This window comes from Hesperophylax consimilis, chromosome 1 (genome assembly GCF_061612785.1).
Source record: "Hesperophylax consimilis isolate HC1 chromosome 1, BYU_Hcon_1.0, whole genome shotgun sequence".
Taxonomy (NCBI): Eukaryota; Metazoa; Arthropoda; class Insecta; order Trichoptera; family Limnephilidae; genus Hesperophylax; species Hesperophylax consimilis.
In genome coordinates, this window is record NC_142836.1 from 19,872,497 (window position 1) to 19,894,377 (window position 21,881).

At 32.6% G+C, this 21,881-nt stretch overlaps 1 protein-coding gene across 5 annotated transcripts in view; it reads left to right on the plus strand.

Moving 5' to 3' along the window:
- The first annotated feature begins 216 nt into the window (after nt 1-216).
- The window catches only part of LOC149426413 (long-chain-fatty-acid--CoA ligase 5), a 112,410-nt gene continuing 90,745 nt past the window's right edge, over nt 217-21,881 (plus strand). Inside the window, exons 1-2 of one of the 5 annotated variants that reach the window (XM_089651343.1) lie at nt 217-285; nt 1,424-1,629. In XM_089651343.1, coding sequence (XP_089507469.1) covers nt 1,590-1,629 — 40 coding nt within the window. In that variant the 5' untranslated portion in view covers nt 217-285; nt 1,424-1,589. Of the gene's footprint in view, nt 337-1,418; nt 1,630-5,324; nt 5,419-21,881 lie in introns of those variants that run through there. The other 4 variants (XM_089651325.1, XM_089651335.1, XM_089651352.1 and 1 more) reach the window with 4 other exon arrangements.

Consider the following 21,881-nt stretch of genomic DNA (forward strand, 5'->3'; position numbering starts at 1 on the left):
GGATAGTGCCTATGGGGTCTCGAGAGGAATGATCATAAATAAATTATAACGATAAAATTGGCGTACTCCTTGCTACTAATTTTGCTTAAATGTAGCCGCTCGGCGTGAGTCAGTTATGTAGCACAAAACATGCACGCTAAAATAGTTGCTAAAATCATTAGCCATACGGGCTAGTATGGTTTGATATTTAATCGAGGGTGGATATCGGTACCCAAATATTACACCTGTCACTTTTTGAACATGCGCAAAAACGATTGACAGATAAAGTTCGATAAACTAGAATAAGTAAAATATTTTGTTGCGGCGCGTGGCGGGGATTGATCGAATGTAATTTATGTAATGATTTGATCCCAAAAAAGACCACTTATTATTGTGTAAAAAATTATCTTGAATTCGTTGTAAAAAATGCGACTCCGATAGCAATCCCGATGATTTCAGTCGTAGATTAATACAAATAAATTAGTAATAGTGTGCAGATAATCAAAATAATCTTATTATTGCAACATGCTTTAAAAATACAAGTACATCTCAACGCTTATTATTTAAATAAAGTTTCATGTTAAAATTGTGCCAAAGGAATTTTATTTTGATCCTTTTCTGTCACAAAATTATTCTCGAGAACCATTTAAAGTTGGATAAGGTGGATTGCATTAACGACCCTCTGATATAATATAAACCTTAATTATCTTAAATATTGACTACAACAGAGTTTGTTATTCATGTTCTAATATTTAGTGGAAGAAGGAAGTGTATATTTTGAGGTTACGTTGCCGGTCTTCAATCGATAATGCCGCAGTCGTATCATATGGCGACTTTGCTTAATGTTACACGAGGCATCCTCCGTTCAACTACGTATATGAAGTTTTTAATCTTGTCATCGTTCCGTCTTTAATTTAAAAGTAAACATTAAAATATCTGCTGTTTGTCAGTCTTATTGATTTTACAGATCGTTAAAACTATCATTTTTATGCTTGAAATTTATCAGATAATACTAAAACTATGTTAACAGGTGAGTATATTATCTCAATCACTCACCAATTCTCACTAGAATGGTCAGGTGTGAATTAAAAAAATATGTAATAATTTCTCTTAGCATTTTCCGCTTTTTACCTTTCTGATCAATTAATAACGCCATTCTATGACAACGGTTTGAACGAAAAAACTAATTTAGAAACTGTAAATTGCTTCACCCTTATTCACTCCCACTGTGGGATTTAACAGTTGTTGCTGATAATGTCTGAAATTAATCGTTTATGATTCTTTCTAATGTTAGGTTTTCAATGGTGTTGAAAATATACTACTAATAAGATAATTCATTTTCACTGAATTATGCAGATGATGATGATACTGATTATTCATATAGCTGATATTTCAAGTATTATTGAAATGTAATTAAAAATAATACGTATTATATATATTTTAGCAGGAAATAATTCAAACTTCTCTACCGTTTCTAATAAGTGTAATTAAATAATAATAATAAAAACAAACTTCATCCTAAAAATGTGTGTGTGATAGTGTTTCCATAAAAAAGTAATCCAAGAAGAAATTTAATATTACATTTGTGTGAAGAAATTAACTTTTTAACCATGAATACGTCAGCTACATCAAATTTATTTACCAAATGTGGTGAGTTTTTAATATTTTTTTTTTTTTGTTTCAGTGCCGGCAACCCGGGCGTTTATTTATTATTAGTTATGTACATACATGATTTTTCTCCTTACCCTCCTCACTAGACAAAGTCTGTTCTGAGGCTGGTAACTAACAATTTCTAATTACATAAAAACAAATAAGTGGTAAAGAAAAAAAAAAAAAGAAATATCTATATTATAGTAAAAATAATAATAATAAAATAAGAGGAAAATCAGAATTTAAAAACAGAGTACAAAAAAGAAAATATATATGTGTTCATAATATCTATCTATCTGTTAATTACTTATGTACAGGCAAATCACTTTAAAGAGGACACATTTGAATGAGTTTGTACACAACGATAACTTCAGCTTCCTAACAAAAACAAAATTATTATTAAATTAAATTATTTTCTTATCATTCAGTGCAACATACAAGCAATGTTACCTTTAGATACTTACTGATGTAAATATTGTTTGGATTTTTTAACACCCTAATAAATAGATACATTTTCAAATCCCGCTGAAAAATACCTGTAAAATATCTCTCAATATACAATTTTTTTTTTATTGCCACATGCCGAGTATCGAACCACGAACAACTGCTTCAGAGCAATTATGCTGACCATTACACCACCGACCGTTGTAAGATCGGTGGTATAAATTCAGTATATATGTAGGACATGTGGGTACTGAAAATGTAAGAATTATGGAATCGTCACGTTTTAATGTTGTGGTGTTTTATTCATTTTTAAATGACGATGTATAAATTCTACGTGTAATATGTAATAAAACATGTATGTTACAGTGAAACCAATTTTTAGTTAGAATGCTAGTAAAAACTAGATTATAAACTGGTTTTGACTAGACGAAACGCGTTCTAACTAAATATCTATTTTGACTGCAACATGTAGGATTCACACGTGAACATTGTCACACGTGAATTTCCGCAAAATATTAAAGTAAACGGGCTAGTATTACTGTGAACAGTAGACCTCGAATCCAAAAAGTATGTTTCTAATAATTTACATTATAAATCAAACCAAAATTTCCTCTGAAACCATAAGATTTGTATGTAGGTACTTAAATACCCACCTACTTAATTATAAACTATTGCTACCTGTGATCTAACATTTTTGACATATCTATTTATTTCAATGGTTTCGCGGTTGGTTTGTTAGTTTTTTTACATAGTTCTTGCAAAAATGAGTAATATTCAGTTTGATTGAAAGAAATCTCTCATTGTTACATTTTTAATACATTCAATTTTGAGCATACGATCTCTACGCCAACGATGCAAGCATTGTGTAAATCTGGAAGTTGGATTATTATTATTTAAACTATTTAATAAAAAACAATAGTTCACCATTAAAATATTTGCTATTGACTTACAGACTGAAGTAATATTTTTTTTTTTACGAAATCATAATTTAAATAAATCACAGATTTTTTATCTTGAGCAGAACGTTTGAAAATTTGAAGTAGGTGTTATTTTAATTACATTGTTACAAACGCTTAGTGCTTTCAGCCAAAACGAAAAAGATTATGGTTTAGGAGTACTGCAGCTAATTCCGATGAAATTGGCTTGTAAGTAGGGGTATCAGTAAGATTTTGTTTGTAAATCTACAAAAAAAGTATAAAAATTGTATTAATTGTAAGATATCATGTAAAGTTTATTTGCAAACGCCAGGAATCAAACCTGTGACCTTGAGGTCACTAACATAGAAAATATATCATAAGCTATTTAGTTGTTTCAAAGTATACCATCTAATTGTATTTATTTGTGTTGTGTATCTTTATTTATTTCAATGCCCATTGGGCTTTTGCGCTTACATAATATATGTATATGTATATAAAAAGTAATAATTATATAAATTCCATTAAGTTTATACTTTTTATAACAAATTCCTCGACCTTAAACTACAGGCTTTCTAGCAACTTTACCTGTAGTAAATAATAGTTTTCCGCGTTGTACATCGAACGGTGATCAAAGACGGTGTATTATACTGTACGTACATATACACATTGCTTTTTTATTATGTATGAATGACGCAAGTCTAGGTTTGTCGAAACTCGTATCGTAAATTGGAAGAATACGCCACCGTTGAAGGTTTTAATTATTAGGTTTCCGTAATACATGATTACTAAAGTTCGCGTTGTCAATTTTTCTTTTTTTAATCCGGATACGCCATGATTCCTGTAAAAATCTATTGTTAAATACTAAATACAATTATTATTATGCTAGTTCCAATAAAAGATCGTACGTGACGTCACCGTTCTAGTATCTGTTGTCGTTTATTTATTATTAATTTATTTATTATTAAGCGCCCCTGAGGTGATATCTGACAAAAGCGGCGCTATACAAATTGTCCAATATTATTATTATTGTAGTAATACAAAATTTCAATTTTTTAGTATGGTAAATATTTTTTTCCTAATTATTCTAATACGCCATAAAATGAGCTCCAGGAGCTCATGTTTATGGGAGGAGTATGTATACAAAATAAAATAATGTTTAAAAGGTGAAAACAATATTCAAATTCTTATTAAATACTCGTAACTACAAACTTAATTAAACATACAAATGAACATATTCAAATTAACTACAAACATAAATCAATATACACAATTTTAGAGAATTAGTATTATAACAATAGCCAAAGTTTTTTTAAATGCTAGATATGTTTATTAAGGGTACAATATATCCCTATCCAATTTCAGGGAGTTTAGTTTGCTTTTAGAATTGTTCATATTTCAATGTTTCGGTTACCCTAATTTTGTTTTTGGACAATAATATATTGTACCATTTCACACCTAAATACTAGTAGTGGTGCTGAGCCGTGGTCGTTATTAGCATTAGTATGGCTATTAGCCTTATTAGGCCCTTGGTTTTAAATCTATTGCTTATGCTATCTAAGGGGTGAATTTTATTGATGAAATATTCTTTATAAATATAACTTTATAAGACGTTTCTTTCATACAATTCTGTGATAGTTGGTACATTAAATTCCTGAAATATTTCTAAAGTTGGGAATCGTATGGCTTCCTAAGGATAATTTTAATAATTAATCTTTGAATTGTTATAATTGTTATGTAAGGTAGCTCTTAAAGCCCCTCCCCACCCAATAATTCCACACTGCAATAGGGACTGTATTAATGCATAATAGACAATTTTGATAGTTTTCTTATTCTTTCCACTGCACTGTGAGGTTGATATGGTATTTCCATTTAACATTTTTATCTATTAAGATTCCGAGATATTTAACATTAACAAACAAGACGTGTCAAAAGAGGACGAACATCGATGACGTCCGTACGAGCTCTTGCTGGGACTAGTTTATTTCCCAAATTAACCTATTTTTAAATATATTTGCATAGTTTATAGCGACTCTATTTTCAATGTAAAATCCGCAATGTTTTAAAAATGTGCACGTTTTTGTGGTCGAAAATCAATTTTTTCGGAAAATACTGAAACTCGGAGACCAAACCTTCTTTTTCAGTTTTTTTCCTCAGCTGTAAAATAATATGGAAATGGCGAAATTATACCTTTTCAAATATCTGTGAATAAATCATGTTTGAAAAATTTTCCAAATTAATAATGTTTATTAATTAATAATTGTTATGACTGATATGAAACGAGACAGTATAATTTTAGCGCTATCATAATAATATTTATTTTGTCAGTTCTGTGTTAACCGTTTCGCTGTACAGAGTATAGACGTACAGAAGCAATCTGTCTCCGCTTAAATTGTAATTATTTCTGCAATGAATGTGGCAAAAAATTGGGGTAAGTAAGATTTCTATTATTGGTTCATCGGCTATTTGTACTCTCGAGAGGTTTGTGCCATTTTAGTCGTTAAAGTCGTCGTGAAGGAATGAAAATAGGCTTATGAAATAATGAAGGTAAATTTTAGACTGCGGCTGTCTGCTATTAATTATTTCAGCCCAGTTAAATTGGAATGCATTGCAATGTGTGGTGTTTAGTTTCGTTCTTGGTTTAATAACTTTAAAACATATGTCGTTATTATCGATGAAATTTCCAAAGTAAAAAGTTGTTATTGTAGAACCGTGTAATTTCTTTCATAAATTATGTATAATTTTTGAAGCCCCGCTAAAAATTATTTTATTACTAAAACAATATTAGATATGAATTGAGATTTTCACGGCCAAAAGTATTATAGTGATTTATTTTTGGGGTATTTGGGGACAGCATTACAGTATCAGATATATGCTGTCTGAAACGTTGGCTAAAGAAGGAGGTAGTGCAACACGGCATAATACCCCAAAAATATTAGGTTATAAAAATAAAAGGTAATTCCAAAATAATAATTTTGCACTGAGAGTGAGCTACGTTTATAATTTTGTAAGTTTTTATTATTAACTACTTGTACGCGTTGAGCCACAACGCGTTGTTATGGCTCAGTCTGTCTGTGCAATTACGTTCAACAGATGGCGCAGTTTTTCAAAAAAACATGTTTTTACCTGTCACAGGTGACATCTATATAACATAGGTAAATAAAAACACACCCGTATTCGAATGCAACGTTGTGTCTAAATTTTAAAACAATCGGTGAATGGCTTTTAGAGATTTAAAGCGATGCACTACGTCGTGTAATATTTTAAATTGAGCCGCTATCAATAACAACCCTTACGTAGATGGCGATAAGGTTTAATTCTATTTCAGCGTATCGTTCGCCATACATTTAGGGTTGTCAGATGGTCCAGATAAAAAAACCGAACATTTTTTATCAAAGGATCCCCTCTTTGATTTTTTTTTGGTACAAGTTGTCTAAAATCGAAGGGTCCTTTAATAGTCATAAACCCCTTTGATTTTGGCCAAAACAAACTGAGAAAATTACCGAAAATTTCTTAGGGTGAACACAATGAAGACGGGAACACTGCACACATATTGTACCATTTTCAAAAGATTTGAACAAGTCTTGCTACCACCCGCCAGAATCGCTCACGGCTTTTGCTCTGTAAATAATCTCGTGAGTGAGGTATATATGTCGAGTATTTTCAAAAAAACCGGACATTCTATTGTCCGGTTTTCCAAAATTTTCTAGACCGGACAGTCGTTGGAAAAACCGTACTGTCCGGTCCAAAACCGGACATCTGGCAACTCTACTTGCATTCCCATTGGTGGTGTAGATATATTTTTGAGTTTCAGGTAATGCTGTTTTGTTTTCTTCTCCATTTGACATCATTATTGTCTATTCAGTACATGTAAATAGTAGGTATACGGTATACATAACATTTGTACGTTTCTATTATATCAAATGACTGATAAACAACTGCGCCGAGCTTTTAAACAACCTCCCGGAAATGCAAAATATAATTCACAAATGATAGTATTTTACATTTGGTTTTTATTATGATGATTTATTTTAAATTTGTTTGCGGACATTGTATATTTGATTACGATCTGAACATTTTGTAATCATGTAATCGAAATTGACCAAATTATTTTAATTTGTGACCCTTGTTGGTCTATCTTCTACGTGGAAGTTACGAATGACATATGTTATATTAATTTGGTAGGTATCACCAACTTTTGGGCTAATGATAAACTCAATGGAAACCACAACCCATCTAGTAGGTACAGAAAAGGTACCTTACCGTTTATTGCAAACCTTTTCCAATGACGATGATTCCATTCATGAAAGAAGGACCATATATAATCTAATTGCATAACTCAATAATCAATCACTCTTCATCATGGGTTCAGTCGGAAATAACTTTTAAATTATTCAGATTGTTGAAAATTAATTCAGTTTAATTTAATTAGTACATTTGACCCATCAACATTTATATCATTAACCCAGAATAAAATTCATCTAACTGTAAATTTAGTAAGATTAAAAGAGATTATAGAAACAGGTCAAATTAGTGACGTTGCTGTAAATTATTTTGCATAAATTTATAAATATCAAAGTAATATACCTACTTAATTAAATCATCATTAGGTACCTAACATATTATACGAAACCTATGTTGCACACAGATCGTAAAACCGTAGCATGTGCAATCAATTTTAGCCAAATATTTGACATTTTGTCGATGGTGTATAAATTAACCAGTTGAATTTAATCTTTTGCAATAATTATTATCCAATATTGAAGCATTGCAATATGCGAACATTTTTTTAAACTGCCAAGAACAAGCGAAGAACGGCATTTAATCACACCTATCTAAGAGTTCTTTGAAACATTTATTTATTTATTTCATTTAAACGCCCATAGGGCTTTTACATACAATGCAATTATGTTTTTTAAATACAATAACAATAAAGAGTTTACATAATATATGAGAATATACAGATTACATAAAATATAAGATTTAACAATGCATAGGTTAACAAAATATAGGTAACATGAAACAAGAGTTTACGAAACGTAGGTAACATGAAGTTTAAGTAAATGAAATATAAATATATGATCTGCCGATATCCTCCAAATCAATTGAATAAAAAAGAATGAAATTGTTGTTCACATTAGCCTATAAACTACCTATGTAACTTTATGTAATTATGAGATTGTATTTATTCACATGATGGGTATCCAATAATATTGTTTTGCACTTACTACGGCTTTACATCCTGTACGTAATACTATTGCAAGTATCGATGGGTAATCTAATCACAGTCAGTAAAGACCAAATTATTCCTCTTTGGGGAAATTCAAATAATATCAAATATTATCTATTAATAACGCAACTGAGATGACCAATAGATAATATTGATATCCGCGTTGCATACCGGTGTAACCCGACCAGAACAAAAATGTCGTTGAAAAACCAAAAAACCTGGGTCCAACTGCTGTTGTCATCTTGGGGTTACCCCTCTTTCTTCCCTTGACAGTCCAAGTCGATGCTGTCAGCGTATATTTCAGCTGTAGAAATTAATACAAAATTCTTCATACCTTCATAGTATCATCGAACTCCTTAGACTCTTTCGGCTTATACAAAGGATGTAGATTCGAGACCTGCCTATTTGAATGGTTGTCTCGTACAATATCAAGTATCAATTTGGTGGCTAAATAGCCCGTTATTACCATTTTTGCAACTTATTTTGGCAAACGAGTCGCCGTAGTTAAATATTTAATATTGATTATTGACCAATGAGTTTGATTCATATTGTTTATGCTAATATTGTTTTAGTGATAGCATCGAGACGTGATTTGCATAACAATTTCTGTTGTCCTCGTAATGTATTTATATGGAACTTTGTACTTCAACTACTGGCAATGGTACAAATTAATAATATCGTAGTCAATGTAACTAGTATAGGTGTTATCATCTTCTGTGGCTGGAGGTTGAACTACGTATCTTAATAATAATTGTTATAAATATAGTTTTCACCATTCGATTACACAGATAACAGAATTTATACGCAAATTAGTTTACCTCCTCTTAATTACTTCTAGTAGGTATGGAATTCAGGAACAAGGAAGTCTTTTCATATGTTACATTATCACAACTATAATTTAGTCATTTTGCTTATATTCCATAATAAATTCATCGATTTGAAGTAGAACAGGAATAGAGGTCGTGCATGTACGAGTATAGCTCAAACACAAATCAAACTAAATTGTCTCGCCAGAGGTTTGCATTGTAATTTACACCTTGACTTGTATATTTGTTACGAATTAAATTTTCAACTCATAAAGGAATCGCATTTCCCGCGATCAATCAATCAAATTAATCAGTGTTTTTTTCTAATTTTCCAATTTTCCAGATCGGTTCACATTAGGGTGGTATATATTTTTATTTTGTTAAATGAAAGTCAAACATTCCCAGGATACGAATAACCTGACAATATTTGAAAATCTCCTACTACCACCTTATACTACTACTCGAAAAGATGCTTGTTTATTTTTCAAATTTCTTCTTTTCGTGTGAACGGAGATTACATTTTTCGGTCGGAGATGGATATTTCATTTTCCTCACAGGTGAGATGGTTTGAATTTGATTAAAGGGAAATATTTGGAAAAAAATACCAAATTAATTAATAAGAATAAGATTAAGGTCAAGGTCACTGAAAACTATTTAAAAGTATGCTGGTACTTACCTGTATAAAATTACCTTTCCCACATTTGTGTTTTGTACTTGTTTAATTTTTGTATTGTTTTATTAATATTCAAGTAGGTACTCGTAGATGCAGATTAACTTTTTAAAAGTTGGTCGCGAAAGAATTTTCGTTATAATTAAAAAAGTTCCGATTACTTTATTATCTATTAGTGATTCGTAGGGATAAAGTGTTTTCGTTTTATGCATTTTATAATACCTACATTAATGCTTTCATTCCCCACATTAAACTTAGCAAAAGTATTAACATTAAAGCCCCGTAGTAAGCGTTCAAATATGGTTTGAAAGGGAAATGTGTAAATACGAATGTTAGAGGGAGCGCGCTAATATTAAAAAAAACGGAAATAATTAAGCGAAAATGGTGAACATATTTAATAAAACACGACTCGTTTGAAATTGAGAAAAAAATCTCTCGACAAATGCTTTAGTTGCATCTAAAGATACACTGTGAACTCAAGCCTATAACATACAAAACGTGTTTTTAATAATTTTCTGAACTTACTTTGCGATATTTTTCTATCGAGAGAATTTCTTATAAATTACCGTTTCGGCATAACAAATGTATAAATATTATCTTCAAAAATCTTAAAGAGTTAATGATAAAGAAATTGGAATGCGGGGGCTTAAAAATACTGAGAACTTCGGGATAAATGATGTTGTCGCAAAACTCGTTGATTGCCAGCGAGTGTGAAAATAGCTTTTTATTGGTTAACAGCCAGCTAACTTTATCCTGAAAACGTAATATTTTCCAGTCCAGGGAAATATCCACAAACGCGAACCGCAAACTCCGAGATTTCGTGATATTGTCGATTATCGAATGATTAAAATAGACTTATTCTGAGGTCATTATATTGTACCGGTACCTAAAATTACCTCTTAATAATTAAAATATATCTTATAAAAGTAAACGCATTGAACCGTGTTTTAATTATTGTTTGATGCGCGTGTCTAATAAATACTACAATACTATTTAAAATTCAGGTACCTAGTACCTACCGCCTCTTTGTAGGACGACTAAACGTATTTATTTCGGTATGGCAAAATAGTATTTCTGAAAATAGGCGGTGACCTTCATACCACGCTAAAATATTTTAACTTTTTCAGCAATATTTCCTGTGTTGAAATACTTTATTAAATCATTTATTCCCTCCCTCTCCCTTCGTCGTAAACTGCGTATTTTTAACAATAAATACAGATATTTTATTTTTGTCCTTTTATTATTTTCATTCATATTTCAGTTTTTCCATGAAAGCGGTCTCTTTGGAATAATCAGAGAAGTTTCGAACTAAAGCTACATTTTCTCTCATCGATAGGAAGTTTCCAGAACGCTCTCTTGTTAGTTGGTGATTTGACCGCCAGATGGAATGGATGTAGAAAAATCTCACCGATTTTTAAATTTATCCGTCGTGTTGGAATGGTCGCACATTGCGTAATCTCGTGTAGACTTTTTTACTGTTTGTCACATCAATGGTTTGTCGTTTTAAAATCAACGATGTTGCAGAACGGGGATGCAAAAAAATGATACCAATTAGAATGTTGCATTATAAACAATAATCATACCTACTACTTAATACAACAACTTAGTAGATTTTCGTAATAATATATTGTTATCGATTTGAAACATTTCTCAGTATTACAGTAATATTTTAAAAGAGACCGCTATTTCCTGTAATATAGGAGGATAATGAATACAGAATTAGGTAAATCACTGAACAGATAATTTCTTTGTAAGAAACGGAAATGCGTTTGTATCGGAAGACTTCTCCCCCAAAAGTAATTATTTTTCCTTAGAAATCCTCCTTCCCATAAATCCCGTTATTTTCACTGATATCTAATTATTTTTTTCACTTATATCGTACATAAGGTACCTACTCATGTCATATAATAAATGAAAACCTGTGCAGTTAAAATATTATATACATTTTTTTCTGTTCATGTTCGACTAATCTAACCATCTATCGATATATATATAGAAAAGCGTCTGTGGGTTTGCTTTTTTATACAAATGTACAGTTTTATTGCGAGTTTGACGATTTTTTGCACACTTGACCTTCTAACAATTCACTGTCTATACAATATTTAAAAATGAATTGCTGTCATTTTAAAGAGACTAGATTTCTTTGTTGATCAAATTTGATGTTGATTGAATTTCTATATAACTAACTAGCTGACGTGTACGACGGGTTATCCTATGGAGATAGACATATACCATCACGGACTTTTCTGTAGGCCTTTTTAAGATATACAATTCTGTAGTACATTATTTTGATGTATCTCATAAGGTTTAGCCAGCGTTAGCAATGTAAGCGCCCGGCTTTTCTCTACTTTTTATAAATATAATTTGCATTTATTGTATATATAAACCTTCCGGAATAAATTCTCTAAATGAGAGTGAAAACCCTATCAAAATACGTCCCGTAGTTTAGAAGAACTAACCGCACAAACAGACAGACACGGATATCGACTTTATTTTATACTATTTAGAGATAGAAAACTTTTATTTCTTGATTATTGTTGTACTAAACTATTTTGTATATCAAATGTTTGTAAACGCCTGTATGGGCGTAGAATATATATAATACATATAAATAATTGATTTCATTAACGAAATCTTAGGCGGGAAAGAATTTCTACCGCATTACTTCTCTAGTAAAAGCATCTTTGTCAAAATATTCGCTCGGGTATTTTTTCCACAAAACCGTTTGTACCGTTTATCAATTATCTTGCTTTTTAATTAATTTTCTATTAGTTTGATCTTTATTAATTCCATTACGTGGGTGATATATTGTGCCTGTCTCGCTAGGAACTTGTGTGTTGAGAGCAGGCTCAGTTTATAATATTGACAGTTAATAACATAAGTACAAATAATAATAACACAATATTAAATTTAAGTTAAAAAACCTTCAGCATAGTACCATTGGCATACTTTTAAATTTATTTTAATAAAATCTTTGATGTTAAATCTGTCCTGGTTGATGATCCAAAACTTGGTATCTGATTTATCTTTAAAGCAAGTTGAGTTCTGTCTAATGGCCAGTAGAAGAACATTGTATAGCTTTGCTGCAAATTATTTAAAATTTCTTTGGCTAAAAGTTGTTTTAGCGAAAGGGATATGATATGGGATATGAGGTTATGATCTTTGGTTCTGGTATCGCGAGAAGTTTTGACATTGTCAAAAGCAGTTCTGCGTTTGAAGACATATGCTAGTAGGTACGTGTTTGGCATAAAATTGCCTAATTTCCATAACACAGATTTTCCTAAAGATGTCATCCGAACTGCTTGCAATCGGTAGTTTTATAATAATGTTCAGTTAGTTTCTGGCTTTACAAATCGGATCAATGGCGGCACTGTTTGTTCTTCTCCAGGTTATAATACCTTACTCGATTAAAGTTTGACATAGGGTATTATAATAAATTGTTTTGAGTTGATTCAAGTTAAGAAAGTAGATAAGTGTTACATAGGTATTATATATGTATTAACCCACAATGCTCTCGTATTTTAACAAGATCTGTTCGCTACACTGGACGAGTGGACAGTGGACACGTCCTGAACGATCCCCGCCCACTATCTTCTTTCTCTTGCTGGTCACAGAAATAAAATAGAAACATCTACTAGACAGAACAGCGATTAAATCTAACATGACTATTACTTAGGAATGAATTCATTTTATTTTGAAGTTTTGTTTTTCTTTTGAAAATGACGGTTTTAAGTATAAAACTATCCTGTTAATGTTCTCACAAATTTAAAAATATATTTGTTTTAATATAAAGGAAACAAGGAGTGCGTGCCAAGGCGCTTGGCTAAATGGCGTGATAATTAGTTATGTTATTTGTTTTTATCGCTTCTGTTTGTCGTACATGCATTTTTATGAATTCTCGTAGGGCCTTCGATGTACGAACCTAGGTCATAATGTCATTGTTTTGATGACGTTTATGCAATAACACCATTAAAGGCTTCGTTCAGATCTGCACACACTGTGCAAGCGCTCAAAAAGATCCAATAAAAACCCGTTTTTCAATGGAACCACAATATAATAACATTTAAATATCAAGTAAAAAGTTGGATACATAATATAGGGAAATCAGAAATATAAAGTATGCTGAGACCAAATGCATACTGAATCCGAAACTTCATAATAATATGTAAATGAAATCCTCAGCACGGGAGATCCTAGTGAGGATATCATTATAATATAACTATTTACTTTTATTATAATATCTATATTACATCGGCCGTAGTTTGAGAACCGTCTGCAAAAACTGTTCTATAAAACAACGTGCCTACGTTTTTTTGTCCGTAAACATGATCGACATCTTACCAGTAACGTCGGTTCGTTGAACTGTTTTTTTTTGTTCGTTTTTTTCTCCCGATCTCCAAATCACCATGACGGATAGTTACAAGAAGATGGTCAGCGAAATCGGCTTTGTGTTCTGCCGATCTTGCGAATGGACCGGCGGCTTTCCGATTGGCCTCGGTTTAAACCGAACGTTTTGTTTCAGAAATCCATTTCCCAATATCTATGACAATTTGTGGAAATACGTGATTTTCTCTCATTGGATCTTTGTATTTTATTACAGTTTCCTACAGAAACCCCAAAACTCGTCAAGAAACACAAAATAAACACATCGTAATACATCGATGGATTACAGTTAAAATATTGTATCTCTAATTTTTGAAGTACTGAAATGTACCAAAGATAGCCAATATTTTCGTGGGGTTCAAAAATTGCATCTCCTTAACATACCGTCCCAATGATATAAATATAATAAAATATATTGTAAATCCTCCAAGCATGTGCTTAGGAGCACAGATATTGTATCTCATTAACAATTATATCTTTATGCTCACTAAAGTCCATGCCACAATATTGTATATAGATACTGTAATATGTTACTAAAAACTTGTTTTTATATCACGAAATCTAATGCTTCCAGATTTGCAAATCTTCAAAGTCAGTTTTCTCAATATTATGTTTTATGGATATACAATATTTTAACTTTTTAAGCCATCGATATTATTTTATTGTATATATTTTTTTAAATAGTGTCGAAAACAAAGTTGGTTATTTTCGTTTAATTTAAAACGACGTCACGTCGTAAACAAAGCCTTTTTAATTTTTATTTGTCTCATTATTATTGTTATTATGATAGTAAAAATATAACATTATAAATTTTTACTTGAAAATGTCAGTACTGCCACGTAAGTTTTACAGGTAATTTATGCAAATAATATTATCTCGGGATTCAATTGTTTTATAATCGTAGGTTTTTTTTTTAAATGTTTTCCACTTTTAAAATTATATCCAGAAAATAATCCTTGAACTCTTTATTTTGGCGCTTTTTGTTGTATATTATGGGATTCTAGAATATGATAACTTATTATTTCTAAATATGCTTGCGTTTTGTAATTATTTCATGAGTTGTATCCAGTTTTAATTAATCGTGGGTCGTGGGCCATGTAAATCATATGGAGTGGAGGAGAATAAGCAAAGGGCATTGATGACTTTCGCAGTTTTATGGTGTATCGCATGGAAAACATATATTAGCCCTTTCGGACCGTGTGTATATTTGAAAATACATAGATTTAAGAATTTTTTCCTGCCCATCTAGAGTGAATATACATTGGCGGTTTTCGATTTTAAATTGCGGATATAAGTGGCTTTGCGATCTATTTTTTATTGAATTTTAGCTACATACTCTTTTAGGCAGTAGTCATTTTTATACTTTGAAATGTGATTTTTGTGTTTAATCTCGACCATTTTATTTAAATATATGTTTTAGTTAATGTTTTTTCCAAGTTTAATATTTTTTGTGCACAGTGCATTATTTGTCATTTTGTGTGAAACATAATATTCTTTCAAATAAAATTAGCAATAACTTCGAAACCATTGAAAAAAAAGTAGGTACCTTCTTACCCGAATAAAAAACATTTTTCCCCGTTGCAAATTGACATTAAATATTTTAAAATAATGTTTACGCGGTGCACTATCGCTATGATAACATTCTTCAAAGATTTTCCTGTGCTTTAGAATTTTTTTTGACTATTTTGTGGAGGTTTCCTATAAAATTGATACACTCCGCGTTTGACGCGAATATGAAAGGAAATGCTATTACTTTACTGCAGATGGAAACCGATCTTTGTTGCTTTATAAGTTATTGTAAATATTTGTAGATGTATTATGAACGTCGATCTTCAGTGTGAAAGAAAATTATAAAAAAAACTAATAACTCTGAACCCCGTTTAAAAATATGAGAAAATGCGAATCGAAATTTTCATCAATCTCTGTATAAACCATTTTACAATCTGACGAATTAAACTATTTATTTATCTGGTTCGCTTTCTTTAGTACATTATTGATAAATTTTAAGTACAAAATCGATTGTAAATTAATATTCATGCACCATACATATTCCGATCAACATCTCTTAAAAATATCAATAGCTATTTCCTGCGTCCACTGTTTTTTTGTCAATTTTGACCATTTTTTAAAAAACCTTTTTTTTTAATATTAACTCTTGGAGGCCTTGTCGTCTTTGGGGATACCGTGTGGGGGAAAATTTTGGGGAAAGGCATGAGTGAACCCGGGACTCGAAGAGACCCATGTTGTAGAAAGAGTCAAATCATGCGATAGCCGAGATAACAAAGAATGAGTCGTAGAAGCTATTTTGTATAATTTTTTTTTATTTAAAAAGTTATTATTTATTCCAAAAGTACGATTCTTTTCACAGCCCGCGACATAATATGTAAATATTGAAATACAAATAATAGTTTTCATAAAGCCTCATTAAAATTAAGGGCAATCGCGTATAAATAGATGTATTTTTATGGTACCTATTTTGGTGTTGTTTAAAATGATATTTGATGATATTCCATAAAAATGATGATATAAAAGTTAGCCAATATTATTACTAACCGATCAGCCCTTTCTGGATCGATCCCGATTTCTTCCAACAGTTGGCGTTACGTAACAAAAAAATATAATATTATATCCACATGTTATGCGTGAGCCCTCACCAAGAAGAAATATGACCTTATTGGAACGAGGTAACTGTTCCGAATAACGGGATCGCTCCGTCTCTGTCCCTCCCGCTGCAGTTCCCGCCCCGCGCTATAGCGCCGTCTCAGCATCCGCGTGCCCAAGCTCGAATCAGGGCGATTAATCAGATGGATTATGCAATGTACTTTTATTTACTGAAACGGTTTCTAGGAATGCAGTAGAGGATATAACGCATAATATTTTTTCTATGACTTAATAATTATAATAACATGGCATTTATATAGCGCAGTTTAGGGTAATTTCACTTCAAGTACGCTGATGGGTAAATGCGAAAGGTTCTATGACTAAACATAACAGTGAAAATCAAAATACTTTCAAAGAGTGACGAGAAAAAGTAGCCTAAAAACCTAATCTAACCTAGAACCTAGTGTGTTTTCTTTTTCAACATTTCATGACTTTATATAACTTTTCACTATTCTCTTTTTTAATGAGAAACTGCACAAGGGTCCAAACTGCTCCCAACAGTCTGGAGCCAGTGAGACTATGGCATCCCCAATTGGGGTATGCTGTGAAAGTGAATGTAGTGGGGAGAGGAATGAGATGGGGAAGAGAAAGGTTGGGAAGTACTTGGCCATTCAGATCTGGTCACCAAACACGGTCAAAGCCATTTCCAGCAACGTTTCAATTCTAAACGGTGGTCTTACACCAGGGCGATACTGAGTATCTCCCACTCTGGAACGTGCCGCAAATATCCTTTATATTATTTTAAATGAGTATTTTGTGTAATAACACATATGAATCAAATAAAATGCACGCCGGGTTTCGAACCCGCGACCTCCAGATTGCTAGTCGAGAGCCTTACCCCTCGACCACGGAGGCCGTCATGTCATTTGGTCCGGTTACTGCACGGAACACACTCACAATCGAAATGTTCATTGGACTTTTGTATGTATGCGTTCTTAAATTTAATATAATAATTAATATTAAAAGTTTATTCCAGAATGTGTGCAGGGGTAGTGCAATGCAATACTTTCTATATTTTCAAAATAACAGACAAATAATAAAAATACATAGATAGGCACAAAAGAATGCGGAATAGAAGTTAAAAATGCGCGCAAACAATAAATATGAACAGTAAAGTCGGAAAGGGAAGTTCCTTTGTCGGGGATCGAACCTGAAATCGCTGACCCGTATATTCTCGATGCTAGGAAAATTGTACATTGTCATTTGAGGTTTTTTTTGGTCAAACCTCAAACTTAACGGACTCGATGGATTTAGCTCAGTTCACAACGCTAGGCATATTATATTATATTTTGAGAGGAAACGGCAGCTATGCTATAGCTCAGCTATTTTTATGGGTTTACATCATTGTTACCATTATAATAAACGCTTGTAAATCCTCTAAATACGAGGCGTATCCAGAAAGTAAGTGTACTGAATTTTTGTAGGTTACAAATCTTTTTATTGAAACAAAAAAAATTACATGGTTACCGTAGTACATATGTAAGCTATTTTTCGACATAGTCGCCATTCCTCTCAATGCAGGTGGTGAAGCGGGAGATCAACTTTTTGATGCCTTCCTCGAAGTAATTTCCCGCCAACCGCTTCGTCCACTTTTCCACCTCCTCCTTTACCTCCTCGTCGGTTAAAAACCTTTTCCACCCATGTACAGCTTCAGGGAGGTAAAGAGATAATAATCTGAAGGTGCTAGGTTAAGGGAATGCGCGGGGTGGTTCAGGATATCCCATTTAAACGAAGCAAGCAGTTCCTTCGTGGCGTTGGCCGTGTGTGGTCTGGCATTGTCGTGCAGCTGGCTGACTGCCTTTGTCAGCATGCCTCTCCTCTTGTTATGAATCGCCTTCCGCAATTTTTTCAGGGCCTCACAGTATCTTGCAGAGTTGATGGTCTCCACTTGAGGCAGATATTCAATCAAAATTATGCCTTGACAGTCCCAAAACACGGATGCCACGATTTTCTTGGCTGAAATTGTGGTTTTGAACTTTTTGGTGGAGGGTGAAGAGGTGAGAACCGTTTTAAAACTCGCGATACCACTTGTACACACTCGTACAATTCATAGTTTTATCACCATATGCAGTTTTAACCTCACTATAAACCTCAAACGGAGGTTTTTCCTTCCAAACGAGATAACGGATGACGCCGCGTATTTCGCATTTGGCGGGAGATTGGATTGATATTTTTCACGAAACGTGTTGTCGCGTTGACACTTCTCAACGTATTGACATTGAACAGGTCTCGTTGCGGAGGGGAAGAGTCAGGCTACACGTAAGTGTAGCCAACATATCGAAAATATAATTCATTCGGTCGTGAGAGCCTCAGTACACTTACTTTTTGGATATGCCTCGTAGTATAAAATAATGTCGATGTCCGCGTCTGTCTGTTTGTGCGCTTAGTTTAAATTTTCTAAATGAAAGTGAAAACCCTATAAAAATTCGTTGCGTAGTTTAGAAGAATTAAGCGCACAAACAAATGCGAATAGCGACTTTATATTATACTACAGGGTTTTCCAATAAAAGGTGTTATTTTGATATTCAATCGTAAAAGATCAATGGTTTCGTTGCTTGTGTGGCACGTATCGCTGAAAGTCTTCTTGAAGCCGTCTTGTTGAAAGTAAACGTTGTCCAGATCAATACCATCCAATTCCGGCCATAAAAAATCATTAATCATCTTTCGATAGCGCAATCCATTCACCGTAACTGTTGCTCCAGCCTCATTTTCGAAAAAGTAAGGTCCAATGACTCCGCCGGACTATAAACCGCACAAAACAGTCACACGTTGAGGATAGAGAGGCTTTTCAACAATAACCCTTGGGTTTTCCGAGCCCCAGATGCGACAATTTTGCTTGTTGACAAAGCCACTGAGGTGGAAATGGGCCTCATCACTCAAGATGATTTGCATTTGATTCACTCAAGTCAATTTTAATAATTTCAATGCGTTGTTGAAGCGTGTATCGTTCCATTTTTATCAATGGCGTAGTTTCTACTTGTCATATGTCAAAAAATGACAGCTTCAAAAGTAACATCTACCGAAATAGCAGGCTATTCAAAATAACACCTCTTATTGGAAAACCCTATATTTAGAGATATACGCGCCTAGGCCGGCCACGGCTTACGTTCTTATTTGTGACAAACAGTGTAGCTTACGGAATAACGTGATGCTGATAAATATATAATCTGTCTCTTATTTTATTAATCTTTAGTAATCTACACATCCTAGTTATACGCTTTGTCTATTCCCATTTAATTTGTACTTTTATTTTGGTAATGCCGTTGACGTGAATATACTCCCTAACCCGTTCCCTCAGTTGTTGGCATATTCTTTAAAAAATCATTCTTAACTTGATTACATTATATATATCAAGGAGGAAAATGTTTCGTAAAACCTTAAAGAACCTTCCCGAGCGGTCTCTATTCAAAATACTGCGCCCTCTTCTTTTGAAATCCGCAGGAAAGACTCCAAAATGGCTGTACGGAAACTCCGCACTCCTGCCTGGCATATTGATTTGGATACGGTGATTATTCTAATATTGCGAACAGATTATTCTCCACACAATGATTCCGCACACGAAACACTACGAAGAGACAGACTACACCGACAACGAAAATTGCGAACAGATTATTCTCCATCCGATGATGATTCTACACTTGTAAAACTACTAACACAAATTATTGCTATTTTTTTAAAGATTGAAATTTTTTTTCATGTCAAATAAATAAATTTTTGATGCCCGATTTAATAAATAATGAATTCACCTTATACCTTGTTAGTTACATTATAGTTAGAGACTAATGTAAAAAATTCAGTACCTAAAAACTATTTAACAATGCGCAACGTTGGTACCTATGGTAAAACAATTTTATATGTATTTTTATGAAGTATGCTCGTAGAATCTAGCAGTAGGTATTTATCATTAATCATAAAACATTACTTATTTCAATAGTGGGAATAATCTTTGTTTGGGGTTTTCAATTTTCGCAATCGTCTGTGTTCAGTGTTTTGGAGTTTTTTTAATTGTGTGGAATAATCTGTTCGGGGTTGTTCGTGTGTTGACTCATCGTTTGAGGAATATTCTGGTCGGAATGATCCGAACGCCATTGATTTATAATTGCGTATTCTAGGCACGCCGTAAATTACGCTATTTGCGATGTGTAACTGCACCTGAGTGTGAATATTTCAATATCATCCTTGAGCGAGCACATTATTTAGCAAGCAACAAACCTTACATTAGTTATGCATTCTTAATGTTCCGATCGCTATCAGTATTGTTCACACACTTGCGGAAATTGTTTGAATCCAGCGTATACGGACACGAAGAAAAAAATACTATTTCCATTGAACACGTTTAATCTAATCAGTACCGGTGAGTTTATTTCTTGTGTTAATAAAGCACCTGTCATTATATCACGGCGCTTGGCAACGAGAGGATTAACTTAAGATAATGCATTTTTCGTGTCCTCGCGTCCCTATGTGCAAATGATAATATTGCAGCAAGCTTATATAAAAAATTCATCTCTGTACCTACATAAACATTATATTGTTGGCTCTGTATTTCTGGATTATAGCGCCTATTACATGTACATTAATTTGGGTTCCATGATAACTCAACAAGATGACAATTCAACACACCTTTCAAAAGTTATAATAAGTTATTAAAAGCGATGAAAAACTAACCTACGTAACTTATTTAACCTAGTTTTTACTTCATCACCTTTCAAGATGTGTTGAATTGTCATTGTGTTGAGTCGTCCTGTTGCCATTAATTTGTACTCCTACTGAACTGAATTTAAAGTAATAACTGTCATTCAGTGCATCTTTTTTTAAATAACTGCATATTTGTTACCTAAGATATGTTTGCGCGGTATAAGGGAGTTTATTAACAAATTGGTTGGTATTGGCATTATCGTTGCAGTTGAATCTTCTGTCGGACAGCTTTATTAATTGAAATTTTATTTAGACAGTTATATTTAATTCTTAGAGTATTAAGTTTATAATATTTACGCGTTAAAACTTTGTGATGTGCCGATTAAATATTTTTGCGTAATAGTTATTGTTCTTTCAAATAAGAATGCATTTTACATGTTGTAGCTCAATTGCTTACGTGCTCAATTTTTCAGATTTAGCTCTCAATCAGGATGTATTATCGATTTTCG